This window comes from Lygodium microphyllum, chromosome 9 (assembly GCF_053477565.2).
Source record: "Lygodium microphyllum isolate KBCC chromosome 9, Lygodium_microphyllum_v1.1.10, whole genome shotgun sequence".
In the NCBI taxonomy this organism is placed as follows: Eukaryota; Viridiplantae; Streptophyta; class Polypodiopsida; order Schizaeales; family Lygodiaceae; genus Lygodium; species Lygodium microphyllum.
The window spans coordinates 51,096,955-51,111,256 of record NC_141143.1 but is presented as its reverse complement, the minus strand read 5'-3'; the positions used below and the strand labels follow the sequence as shown (position 1 = coordinate 51,111,256).

Below are 14,302 nucleotides of genomic sequence, written 5' to 3'. Positions count from 1 at the left end.
TAACATCTTCAAGAACTTGGCTTGAAACCTTTAACACTTCTCTTATCTCTACCATCTTCGAAGACTAAGCTCTTGAACCCCCATACATTCTTCTCTCTTAAACCCCTGTGATTGACCATGAAGTACCTCTTGAACCTTTAAACATTCACTGTAATCTACTTATCTCTTGAAGACACATGTCCATCTATATTGTTCAGTTTTCTTGCCAAACCCTTGTGGTGACCTTCAACCCTGCACGCTGCGACAACGTTTTCTCTCTAGCCTACTTGGGGGAGGTGTGAAGGGGGCACTATGGGGGTAGTCCCCCCTAGCCGGCAGGGCCGTTATGATAAATACCATGTGTAATTTGAAGGACCATTCATAGCTAAGTTTTGAATTACTAGCTCAAGATTTCAATCTAGTGATAGATCTATGATGTGCTTTTTGGTCTGTATGGTATTTCAATCAGTTTCAGGGTCTACAAGTTAAAATTTTGAATAAATCCTAATTCGGCCCAACAGGTCCGAATTGCAGGGGACGAATGCCCAATTCAGCCCGATTGAATGATCGAGGGCCGAATGCAACTCGTCCGAATGTCAAATTTGGCTAGTTTGAATGTGGTTTTTTGAGGGCCAAATGGCCAAACGGTAGTGGGCCGAATTGACTGCGTTGAGGGCTGAGTTAGGTGGGCCGAATGCAAAGTTGGTCCAAGTGGTGATTTTAGCCAGGCCGAATGTCAGCTTGTTTGAGTGAGGTTGGTCCGAGTCGTCAAGACCAAGGGCCGAACATCAAGTTTGTCCGAATGGTCCATTTGGATGGGCCAATTGACCGTGCTAAAGGCCGGGTGGTTTGTCCAAATGGGTTTGGCCGAGTGGCCGAATATAGGGTGGGTTGAGGGCTGATTTTGGGACTCATCATCGAATCACCATCACTTAGACGGCAAGCTGAACACGATGCATTTTTGCCAGAGCTAACAAAAAAATTTGCTACGCCGAGTGATTGAAGCCTTTGCATTACTCGAGCATCTCTAGATCCTAACTACACATGCAGGAGAAGGTGTGGGAGTACCTATAGTGGGCAAGAACTCCTCAGCGATGAGATTAAAGTAGGTTCACACAATGAAGCTCTCTCTCTCTCTAGGTCTCCCTAATCCTTGAAATGCAAAATGAAGTCTCCCTTTCCCTCTTGGCCTCTTATTACCCTGCCCAGGTTTGCATTCACTTTAGCCTTTCTCCCCTTACCAACATTTAACCCAAAATTTTATTTTTTGCCCTTCTTTTCCCTATTTCAGCCTGTTATATAACAACAAAAACCCTACTGTGTGCTCACACTGTTTGCTCCTATCCTACCTAAATGTAAACAAAAATTATAAAGAAATAACCTACACTACTCCAATTTACATTTCCAAATCCAAAAAAGCAAAAACTTACTTGCTAAGGAGATCGAATACCTCTTCAAACTCCCTCGCTTTCTACCTATCTAGCTCAAGCACTACTCCGGGCAAAATCCTACTTCAATGCTCAATTCGAAGCGCGCAAGCACTCAAGGCTTGAATTTGTTGGTCTTGGCAATGGAACCAAATTGTAGAGGTGACAACCGCCAAGATCCACAGATGGCTTATTGTTCAAGTGTTCCAAGCCAAGCACTAATGGCTACCTCTCACATAGCCGATGCGCTATCCATCTTTATGAGTGTAGTGAGCTTACCTCCATATTTGATTAAGTTGCCTCCTTGCCCAAGCACTCTGGTAGCTCCATAATCCAAGAACAAGCTTCAAGCAAGCTCCATACTCAAGCTCAATGCTCCAAGATCCATTGCCGTGAGCAAGAGAAGAGAAGAGAAGATGGAGAGCTTCTCCACCTCAATCCCTCACCCTCACATGCTCACTCTCTTGCACTCTCACACTCCCTCTCTCAAGCACAAGCTCAAGCAAGCAAGCAAGCAAGAAGAAGAAGAAGAAGAAGAAGAAGAGAGCTACTTTTGGCCACACACAAGAATGAGCTTCTCATTCACTTTTCAACTTTATATACAAAACCCCAAATCCCTTTCGGGCGGTCATCCCCTTATCCCCTTTTTTACATGGCCGTCTGTGGCCTAGGCCCTTTTTTCCATTGTCCTCCTATCTTCCTAGCTTACTTTCCACCCCCCATCTACCTTTACAATTTGCACGAGTGAGAGCCGAGTGCTCTTAAAATAAATCCTGGTGTGCCTTGCGCTTTTTTACAAAAGTATTGACTTGTGCTTTTTCTTGTGCATCTTTCTCCTTGATTTGGGACTATTTTTCACTTGTGTTTTCGGATTCTTCTTTGGCACACCTTCGTCTTCCATTCCACTTTTGCCTTAGCCTTATCTTCTTCTTTTTCCACCTTGTTCATTTGAGGTTTAAAAATACGACCTTTTGAGTAAAACCCCTCTGACAATGCATCATGAATACCAATGGAATGCATTTGCATGGCCCTCCCTCAAGTATGATGTATTCTCTTGTGAAGCTCCACAATCCATGAATGTACTTCTTTTGTTCTCAACCCTCTGGGGCCTCAGCATCCAAGGAAGAAGCATGATCTTAGGCATGAGAAAGTGCTCAAGATAAAGAAGGAGGCTTCACCCACATGGTTCCTCACCCTCACATACACACACATACTCACATACTCACATACTCTCTCTCTCTCTCTCTCTCTCTCTCTCTCTCTCTCTCTCAAACTCTCAAACTCTCACTCTCTTCCTCTCTCACAATTAAAAGTAATAAGCAAAGTACACAAAGTTTGCATACACAAGAATAGATTTTTCTATTTTTTCTCATCCTTTAAATATATGAAAATTAGGGTTAGGTTTTTTCCATCCCCCTTTGGTATATTACCCTTTTGTGGTCTAGTTAGTTGACCATGGCTCCATTTTTTTTTCATGCAATCAAATCTTAGTCTTGATGAGAATATAGACCAAATATGAGTTATGATCAAGGTGGTAGCTATTGAATATATTTTGCATGGAAGGAAGCTTTTTTCTCATTAAAATAATAGCACAAAAGTTTTACAAAAATTTGTCTTTGTCCAAAAAATTATGGGCCTCCTTTCTTTAGCTTCTTCTTGTTGTTAACAATTGTAAAAGAAAGTAGAGGTGCCTGCAAAGTTGGTTGTATGTTTACTTTGGATGCTAGAACTCTTGTAATAAATGTTGCTATATATACCAAAGGTAAAGGTATCATTATATACATTGAAATATAGTACAAACATATTGGACATGCAAATGTGCCAAGGCTGGTTACATGAGTTGGTTACACTCGAAAGGTTAGTTACAAATTTTCCTACATGAGTTGTAGAAGTATATAAGATCTATGATGTATGCTAGTTTGGGAAGTAGGTAAGACAACCCTTTTTTCATGACAAAGATGTAAGCAAGAATATACTTGATATTGTGTATACATATGTTTGGGGACATGTGCAACATATATCTCTTGGTGGAAGAAAGTATTTTGTTACATTTATTGATGATTATCCTAGAAAGCTCTTGGTATATTTCATGAAGGAAAAGAATAAAGTGTTTGATAAAATCAAGACATTCAAGGTTATTTTTGAAAAATAAACAAGCTTGAAAGTTAAGTGCTTGAGATTATATAGAGGAGGAGAATATATCTCTAACAATTTTAGTGATTTTTTGAGGTCTCATGGGATAAAGCAACAATTTTCATGGAGGCATACCCCACATAAAAAGGGATTGCTGAAAAAAAAACATGTTATAGAAGTTTCACAAGCACTGATGCAAAAAAAATGCCTAAATATTTTTGCTTTAGGGATATTCATACTGTATCTATATTAAGAACAAAAGTCTTATAGCTATAGTTCATGATATGTCCCTTGAAAAATATTTTATAAACTACAAACTTAATGTGTCACACCTAACAATATTTAGTTGAATTACATATGTTCATGTGTCTAATGAGTTGAGGAAGAAATTAGATTAAAATGTTAAAATATCTTCAATGGATACTTTACTAAGTAGAAAGATTATTGCCATTATAACCAGCTTGTCAATGGTGAGTTTGGAGTGAGAAAATATGTCATTTTGGATAAGATGAACAATTAGTATGCATATAGTAGAGATGCATTGTATGATGCAGATGACCATAATAGTCATTGTAGGCAAAACAACAAGAATCACAAATCCTCAGTGGACCAGCAATGTCATTTGGTGGTTTTGGAAACTAGGAGTAGCCCCATATCTTCAAATTCTTCTATTAATGTTATAGGTAATGACAAAGAAAAGAAGAGGGTATAAAATGATACTAGTCTATATACTATTTATCTTGATGTAGACTCTTATAGGTTAAAGAGTTTGGGCAATGAGCTCGGTATTCCTTTAGTTAGAACACATGGTAATATAAAGGATCCATTGAGTGATATCTAATGGTATGCAAGTCTAATAAGGCGAGATACCTTGTTAGAATATTTGGTTTTGAGGGTTACGTATCTCACCATTATACTTGTATGATAAAGGTGGTTGAGGATGTTGAACCCACTGTTTTTGAAGAGATGATTGATCATGCTCATTATCATTTAGTAAACAGATGAGGAGATGGCTGCATTTTGAGACCAACAGGACTTGAGATCTAGTGCCATTTCGTAAGGGCAAGAAAGCTTTTTGCTATAAGTGGATCTATATGTTAAAGCATAACTAGATGGTTTTACTAGCAAGTATAAAGCTAGGCTAGTTGTAAAAGGTTATGCACAAACATATGGCATAGACTATGAAGAGACATTGAATCCAATTACTAGGATGGTTACTATGGCAATATCCAAAGGTTTGAGTTTGCATAGATGGATGTGAAGAATGGCTTCTTTCATGGTGATTTACAAGAAGAGGTGTGCATGGAGTAGCCAATAGGTTATGAGGATTTAGAGCATTTAATATATATGTGCTAGTTAGAGAATGCACTCTATGGGTTGAAGCAAACACCTTACATATCACTCACTCTATGTGAGAAAAGGTGATGTAGGTCTAGTCATCATAGTCATCTATGTGGATAAATTGATTATTACAAGGGATAATGATAAAGTAAAGTTAAGTATGAATCATAGGAATGATACCAAAAAACTGTACTATGTTTAAGAAGATAGTAGAGAGTTTGATTTGTATGACTATGATGAGGTCAAACTTGAGATATGTTGTTGGACGTCTGAGTTAGATTATATAAGTACCTAGAAAGCCTCATTTGGATGGAGTTAGATACATATCAAGATATGTGAAGTCCACCTTACATTTTGGACCTTTTTATGAGGTCAAGTTGTAAAATTGCTTGAGTACAAGAGTAACAAAAAGCAACCAATAGTTTCTTTATTAAGTCCATAGATTGAGTATAGAGATGTTACTATGGTAGCATGTGAGGTGGTATGGATGCAAAACTTATTGGGCGATTTGGATGTGTAGGGAGATAGTCTAGTTGTCATTCACTATGATAACATGAGCAGTATACAATTGGCTAGGGAATCTTTGTCATCCCATGTTAGGATAGAACACATTGTGATGCATTACCATTTTGTGAGAGAGAAGATACTTGTAAGTGAGTTCAACCTCGCACCAGATAGTTGACATTTTCATGAATTCATTGTACACAGAGAAGCTTTGAGGGTTTTGAAGCTTATTTAGATTTGTAGAGATGCAATTGAACTTTAGGGTGAGTGTTGAGATGGCAAGCTCAATACATGAAAACATTTAGAATGGACTACCCAATTAGATGGGCCTACATTTACACTTAGTATATTGATGGTCATAATGATCCTTACATGGCCACAAACTTACCATTTATTGTATTTGTTTAGTTACACCTACCTACAATTAGCATAGTTATAACACTAATCAACTATTATAGTTACTTATGCACTCTTTGACTTAGTTATCCACTTCTCTTTATATTATATATTTTCTATACTTTGTATACATTGTACTATGTAAGGAAGAAGGAAAAAAAACTAGCAAGAAAATGTTTCGACCTCCATCCCCATTGTATTCTTAAGTAAGATTCTTCTTGTTTGTATTGTATGTGTTCAATGCAATATTGCTCAAGCAAGACTCCCCACCATGCAATTTGTGAGATCCAGCATATTCATTGGCAATGCATTATAACTAGGAGGTTGACTCGATGGCCATGCTTGTGGGTCTTTGGAAAATGTGATACATTGCACTTGCAAGAGGCCTCACGAATCAAGTGGAAGAACAAGCCTTGAGAGTGAATATTACCACTTTTGTATACAAATTTATTTTGGAAGATGTGATATGTTATTATGGTTGTGTGAGAAAAGTGGCAATAGATTGAGGTGAGTTGGATGCAGAAGAAGATACGAAATTCTTCTAAATGATGGGAATAAATCTTACTCCCACTACAACTTATACTCGTGAAAGTAATGGAAAAATTAAGAAAGGACACTTGCCTATTTTCAAAGCTTTGTCTAAATCATGCAAGGGAAAGATTTGCGAGTAGCCTAGGTTGCTACCTTATACTTTATGGAGTGGTCATACTACACATAGTGCACCTATTGCATATATGCCTATAGAATTAATGTATTGTCATTAGAAATTTATTATGCCCATTGAGGATGTTACTACTCCTTGGAATGTTCTCACTTGGCTTGGGAGGAATATATGAGTAGGAAAGACCTTCTTGTATTCCAAATTTGGTAGGTAGAAAGAAAGCCTAAAGTTATTGAGCTTGCATGATGCGATTGAAAGAAGGGAGGTTGAAAAACAAAGACAGATTTGATAAGAATCACAAGCTTCATCCTAGAACAATGGAAGAAGGAGATTGGGTATTAGTTTATGACAATAGTCTTGATAATCCACATAACACTATCAAGAAGGTTTCAAAGAGTTGGTTTGGACCATATATTATGAAGCATATACATGCTAATGCTATTTAATCTCTATGTGAACTTGATAGTACAAAGTTGAAGGTTTAGATTGCAAAAAAAGGGATTATGTTTTCCAAAAGAAGCAATGCCAATATCAATCATATGAACAAGAGGAGTAAGACATTGAGCATGTTCATAACATCCTAGAAGGTGAAGAAGATGATGAAGATAAGGAACTTGATCATATTGAACACTAGAAGATATGGCACATGTCAAAGGATGTGCAAGTTTAGAGGGGGATGTCATATGGTTTTGAGAATAGAACATGAAACGTCTATTAGGAGACATATTTGGATAATTCATATGGTTCAAATGAACGGATTTGATCTTGCTACACTAAACTTGGCATCTTGGAGTTTATTGTACTATGAGTTCCTGGCATTAATGCTGTCATGTAGGATTTGAGTATGGATTGCACTCAAATTGACTATTTTTTGTGTGAATGTATCCCAAGTTGTAAAGTCATGGAACAAAGTTTAAACCTTAATACTCAAAAGGTAAAAGGGGGTATTTTAGAATGAAGAAGGAGTGAACTTGAGGAAGAGACTATCATGAATCTTGGACTATAGAACATGCCAAAAATCATGGATAGTAGCATATTTTTTGGGTTGGATTGGACTAGGAAAAAGCACCGACACCAAGCAAAAAAGGGCTAGAAATAAATGTCAACAATGTGCATGTGAGAAGAGTCTATAGTGTGTTGAAGAGAGATAGATTTGAAGCAACAATTCTAAGATATATAGGGTTGTTTGAAATTGGGTTGAATTGACATAAAATATGGCAAAACTATCATAAATAAGAGCAAGCCACTCGACCTATTAAGAATGAGGCATACATTATTGTCTTGAATTTTGAGTATTGCAAGGTTGAATTGTTCAAAGAGAAGTTTATTGTTGTAAAAATGAAGGATGTCTTGCACTGAGTCATTCTTGATCAAGTGTAGGGTAAGACAAGAGAAGATAGGTTAAACAAGAGCATGCTATTCATAGATAAGAACAAAGTGGTTCTCGGGTAGTAGAAGCATACATGATTGTTTATAAACACTTAGGGCTAGTCATAAATGATTAGGGTCATCATAGCTTGGGACTTGCTATACATAAATATTCAAAGTTGAACCATATGTTTATTTGTGTTAGTAAAATTTGTCTCTTCCTAAGAAGGACCCTCATTGTCTGAGATTCAGTTTCTTCTTCACAATATGCACAAAGTCTCTTGACAATATGACATAACTAGTTACTTCTAGCCAATAAGCTCATTTTCCCTTTCAACCTCCTAATGCTTTATTCAATACCCCTCATAGGCATCCACCCTTACCAAAAGTCACACATATGCATGGTCTTGATTTATTTGAGTTCCAAAGCTATTGGTGATGCAACATGAGATATCTCCTTCAAAAAGACAAAAGGCTAATTCATTTAAGCATAAACTCACTATAAACACACACACACACACACACACACATGTGTATAAAAAATAGAATATACAAGTGAATAGCACCTTCATGTGCAAGATGTCTTCCTTAACTAACATGCACTTTTATGTGGGATATTTTGATGTTAAATATTTCTAAGCAATGACATCTCTATGCACTAGAAAGTTTCTCATGCAAAAGCACTTGTGTGTGTAGATATTTTGCTAAGCTCACGAATACCACACCACCTCATTGCTTTGTTAGAATGTATTTTATCTACCACCACATATTCCTTTAGAATAGAAAATATCCAATGAAACTTTAGAAAACATCAGTCAACTTTAGTACTTACTCAAATGTGCCAATATTGAATGAAACTTACAAAACATAGATCAACTTGATATGTGGTAGCCATATGACTTTGCCATATCATAAAGAGGGACTATTAGGAAAGTGATTTCATAATCACATTGTAAAGAGGAAACATCATGAAGGTGATTCCAAATATGAAGAGTAACTACACATGTGAGGTTTAGAAGTTTGAAAAAGTTATGGTTTGATTATGCTTGTTGTTGTTGAAAATAAGTAATAACTTTTTGACACCAAACCCCCTCCCCTCCCCCCCCCCCCCCCCCCCCCCCCCCACAAACACAAAGTTGATAGTTTTAGACAACTTATTTTTCATCATATCTTGTCAATTTGCAATCAAAGCATCTCATATAAAGAGCCAATAATCCATTGAGTCTATGAAATCAAACAATATGTAATTGAGATATCCATATTTGACTTTCCAATTTCTCATGATTTCATGTTTAGCTTTGTTGTCCCACTTGGTCCTTGCTTCTATAGAATGCCTTAAGATGAGTAATTTAGCAAAGTCTTACATGTTGCATAATGATTGAGGATCAATTACTATCTGAGCTATATTCACTCAAATTATCAATGTTGATGTCTTCCCACTCTCCATTACCTATAAAGAAAGTTACATTAGTAAATGCATTATGTTTCAAATCACATGGCATTTTATTGAGCATTAACGTAAATATTTTACTAGTATGACTATATGTGTTTGATGAATCACTTACTCTTTTTTAGAGTTAAGGCTACAATTGCATCATTTTCAACCTGGAAAACATTTAAGAGAAGAAAGCATTAAGATTTACTTTCTCACTTTTTAGTGTTCAAATAACCTTTATGTTGTCAAAAAATTGATGTTTGAAACTTACTTGTTGATTAGAAAGGGTTTGGTTATCATCAAGAACATGATGAGATGAAAGCAAGATAAGACGTTGATTCCTCATGGGATTGCCAGTTAGATTCTGAATCTTAACCTTTATGTCACGAATAGTATCGGAAGAGTTGCAATGAATAAAATAGGTTGACCTTTGTCTCTTCACTCTAATATATATATCACCCTTCACCCAAAATGAATTTGTTAGTTTGAGAGTCTATAGTGATTCATGCTTCCAAATAATGAAGAAATCAATCAAAGAAATTAGAACTACAAAGTAGTTAATTTGAGAGTTTATAGTGATTTGTTCTTCCAAATGATGAAGAGATCAAGGAAAGCAATTAGAACTACAAAGATACAACCATAATCATCCTCAATAACATATAACTTCTTTTTTTGCTTATGGTCCTTAAGCAAAGTTAAACCCCACAACTATGACTATGTAAAAAATACCATAAATTTTGGGGCTCACAATATTTCTTATAATATTTCAAATTGGGGATGAAATGCGCATGGGCTCAAGCAAGAGATTCTATGTCAATTGTTGTGGTAAAGAACTAACATGATCTAAAAGATTATTATCCATCAATTAGGAAGGGTCACTTTGTGTGTACCATGCTTGAATCACCAAACTAAATGGAAATGGTTCAATGGGGTCCACTATCAAGAAATCTTCTCTACATATCATGTGCAGTTGATATACAGTTTACATATCACAAGTATTTAATAGGTATTTTAGAAACCCATTACATAAATTCATGAATTGATCAATTTGTTTGTTCTACGATAATTGTTTGGCTCACAATATGCTCATCAAATTTCAAATTGGGGATGAAATCCATATAGCTTCAAGTAAGAATTTCCATATGAATTGATGTGGTAAAGAACTAACATCATCTAAAAGGTGATCTATCCCTCATATGTGAAGGGACACTTATGTGTACCATGCAAGAATCACCAAACTAAATGGAAATGCTCCAATGTCTGCTATCTCAATAGATCTTCTATACATATGGCATGCATTAATAGATATTTTGAAAACCCCTAACATAAATTCGTGAATTTTGTGACATTTTCTACTTTAGACACTTACAAGTGTTTTTCAAAAGTAATTTGTAAAACCTTTAATGTAAACACAATTCCATTTTATTTTCTTAAATTAGGAACTTTTAAAAATCTACATATGAACTTAGGTGTTAAAATTGCATATTTTAATTTGAAATCTCGTGAAAATATTCAATTACTCATTTTAAAAGTGATATAACTTAGCATACATAACTAGAATTCAAGGTTCTATTTCAACCATTAATCCTCTTACATAAAGATAAATATAGACAATGATTTTTTATAGTGATTCTTGAGTATCTGGTCAACCTTTTGATGCTTTTAAGGTGAGCTTCATACTTGGTGCTTAAAGAATGAAAGTTCTCAAATAGATGCATATTTCTATTCTTTTCTTGAACACTTTGGTGAGTAATGACATAGACAAGTGTTTCACTCCATATCGTTTTGATCGTTGCCCCTCTTATACGACACCTCTAGACAACACAAAGTTGCTTTAACTAAAATATAGAATCATCATGAATATGGATATTTATATTTTTTATGGACATAACCAAGAACCAAAGATACTGTCTTAAGAGAATTTCTTCCAAATTGGGTGTATTAACAACACTACATTTCTCACTATGTGTAATTTCCAACCTAGATATAGGAGTGTCGTTTACAAAAACATGAAAATCCAAAATCTTGTTGTAGCATTGAGCTTATATACCACTCACTAGTTAGCATTGACTTAATGAGTATATGTATCTATAATATTTCATCTAAAGCACCTTAGATCAACACGAACTTGCACACTTCTAGATTAAAGCCCCATTTACACACATAAATACGATATCTAATTGCTAAGCTCATACCCATAATGTGGTATTGTATGATGGTACCAACAAAATATATGAGTGCACATTAGTTTTCAATTACAAAAAAAAGAGCCATATCCATGTGATATAAGAGTTTTTAAAGCTCATACATAAGTAGTTTTTGTTGTGATTGACATTTGATAGAAGTGAAACTACTAGTAAAAGTTATTGTAGATGGTAGCCATGCTAGGATAAATAGATGAAATGTGATAAAAATTGAGTAGGGGTTAGAACTTCATGTATTTTTCACAGCTTAATTGCATTGAAGGTACAAGGTACATTACATTTCTACGGGTATGTGCAATTAGACATAGAATATATGGACCTATTTAGTTGAGATAGCTTGAAAAGAAATAAAACATGAATAAAGCTTAGCATTATTGTGATACAATTCTCCGAATAATATTATAAATTCAATGAGGGATTTTAGAACAAAAGAGCTAACGAATACTAGGATTGGAATCCGACACGCCATGTCCTTATTATCATGTGTGAAGTGACTCCTATCATCATTATACCTAATGAGGCCTTTGTTAATTGTGTTTGATATGTTGGTCTTATTCCAACAAAGATCTATCCATGCACTAACAAGACCTAATGTTGTGACCTCTGAAAACGGTCATGTCCTTATTATCATGTGTGAAGTGACTCCTATCATCATTATACCTAATGAGGCCTTTGTTAATTGTGTTTGATATGGTGGTCTTATTCCAACAAAGATCTAATCCGACACGCCATGTCCTTATTATCATGTGTGAAGTGACTCCTATCATCATTATACCTAATGAGGCCTTTGTTAATTGTGTTTGATATGTTGGTCTTATTCCAACAAAGATCTATCCAGGCACTAACAAGACCTAATGTTGTGACCTATGAAAACGGAGCAAGACCTAAGGATAATATAATGCAACAAAGGAAGCCCTATGCAACCCATGCACGATTTAGCCATGCTAACCCTTATAAGTGATGGAATATAGTAACGCCCACTTACATCGTCTCCTTCAATATCACAAGCGGGCTGATGTTGAGTCTTCATTATACGCATACTAGCTGGTTGCTGCTCTAACCCGTTAATAGCGCTTTGCATACTTGCAAAGCTGATGAGACTTCACCTCATTCGCTTCGCACGTTTGTGAGCGACGGGAAGCAGCGCTGCAGTATCGGAATCATCGCAGAGAGAATTAAACAGAGAGAAGGAGAAGGAGAGGAGTACGGGGATCCATGCAGCTAGCTGTTGCTGCAGCCGCCATGCACATGATCATCTGCAATTACAGCAGGATTACTCCGACTCCGATGCCCATACAGCTACCAGCTTCGCCTGCAGCTGCAGCAGATCGTACTCATCAGGAGATGGCCACATATAATATGGTGAGGGGGCAAGGCAAAATATGCATGGCCGCCGCATCGAAGAAGATGGTGATGCTCTGATCTGTCAGCAGGCCCGCCGCCTCTGCAACGTCTTTTATTCATTTACCAAGACCCCGAGAGACTCACGTAATAAACCCTTAATATCTCAAAAGAAGGGAGGAGATCGGGAAGAGTGAGGGCAGCCAGAGAATGAGAGCATATAGGCAGGTAGAGACGTAGGAGAGAGAGAGAGAGAGAGAGAGAGAGAGAGAGAGAGAGAGGTATGTAGACTTACACCCAATCCAATAGCCCAAGGAGTAAACTAGGGCGTCCCTTAACCCCCCGGGATCTTACTCATATACTCCTTACTTTGTAATCGCCTACTCCTTAGGATTAAGCCTAGATTAATAATGTGCTCCTTGGTTGTAGAATATGCCCATCTATTTCCTTGTGAATTAAGGAGTATACTAACCCACAATATGCTATTGCTACTCCTATTGACCACATAGTGAACTAGGCATTACACACACATATGGAGTGGCACTTCCTTTAAACAAAGGACTATTGAAGCATATGCAATAGCTCAAGGCACGTCAACAATAGAGTAACCCAGCTTCTAAAGTTCCTCGTTTTCCTTTCAAGCATTGGGGCGTTGCAAATCTTGCATTTCTTTCAATGCATAAAACATCAAGTGCTTCTTCCTTTTCTATGATGACCTAATACACGAACTTTAAAATGCCTTAAAAAAATTTCCACATAGTTTTTCTCACCATTAGGAAGCAACCTTCTAAAACCAAAAAATTACCAAACAAGCTTAAATTTTTTTCTTCCACATCATTTTTCTCACCATTGGGAAGTAAGCTTGTAAAACCAAACAATTGCCAAAATATTGAGTATTATCGCTTCAATGGCTTTTCAATGTGAGTATAGGAAGAGATAACTACTTGAAAAGGTGTGATTTAGTATTCAATATTATGTGGGTGCCCTTTTATAGACTTGAAGAGGGGGTGTGTATTCCCACCGTCCTAGTTCTCAATCCAACCAAGGTACATGCCATCTATCAAGCCCACTTGTATCCCACCCTAATGTTGCACCACGAACATCTCCCTCAAAGAAAGTAGATTGGAATATCTCATTGTTAATCGAGAACAATGAACAAAAATGCTTCCTCATATATTGGCGTTTGGACTAGAATTTCATGCCCAAATTATTTATGTAGATATCTCGACATGTTGAAAATAAAGACGGTTAGCATACATGCAAAACAGTACACAATGTTTAGGCTTTACAACATTATGATACACATATGTTGTTTCAATACCTATATTTAATAGCTAATGTGTGACTAACTCACAATTTAGACTAATCAAACATTTAAATAGTCTCACTTGCAAATTTAGCCCTTTTGGGGTTGACGTTATATAAATCAAAATTTTATGATGCATTGTACGAACATGAGACTCATATAACGCTTTTTTCCTTACACCTCAAATCGTGCTTTTTCTACTCAAGC

At 36.4% G+C, this 14,302-nt stretch overlaps 1 protein-coding gene across 2 annotated transcripts; it reads right to left on the bottom strand.

Annotated features, from left to right (window-relative positions):
- Positions 1-9,071: 9,071 nt before the first annotated feature.
- On the bottom strand, positions 9,072-13,735 carry LOC148031026 (polyubiquitin 9-like). 2 transcript variants are annotated; one of them, XM_087685659.1, is made up of 4 exons: positions 13,637-13,735; positions 9,516-9,704; positions 9,375-9,414; positions 9,072-9,259 (listed from the first exon to the last, which is right to left on the bottom strand). In XM_087685659.1, the coding sequence occupies exons 1-4, from the start codon at positions 13,637-13,639 to the stop codon at positions 9,195-9,197; spliced, it is 297 nt and encodes a 98-aa protein (XP_087541785.1). In that variant the 5' UTR covers positions 13,640-13,735; the 3' UTR covers positions 9,072-9,194. The 2 variants fall into 2 exon arrangements, with proteins under 2 accessions (XP_087541785.1, XP_087541783.1); XM_087685657.1 differs by lacking the exon at positions 13,637-13,735 and adding an exon at positions 12,434-13,090.
- Between the last annotated feature and the right edge of the window lie 567 nt (positions 13,736-14,302).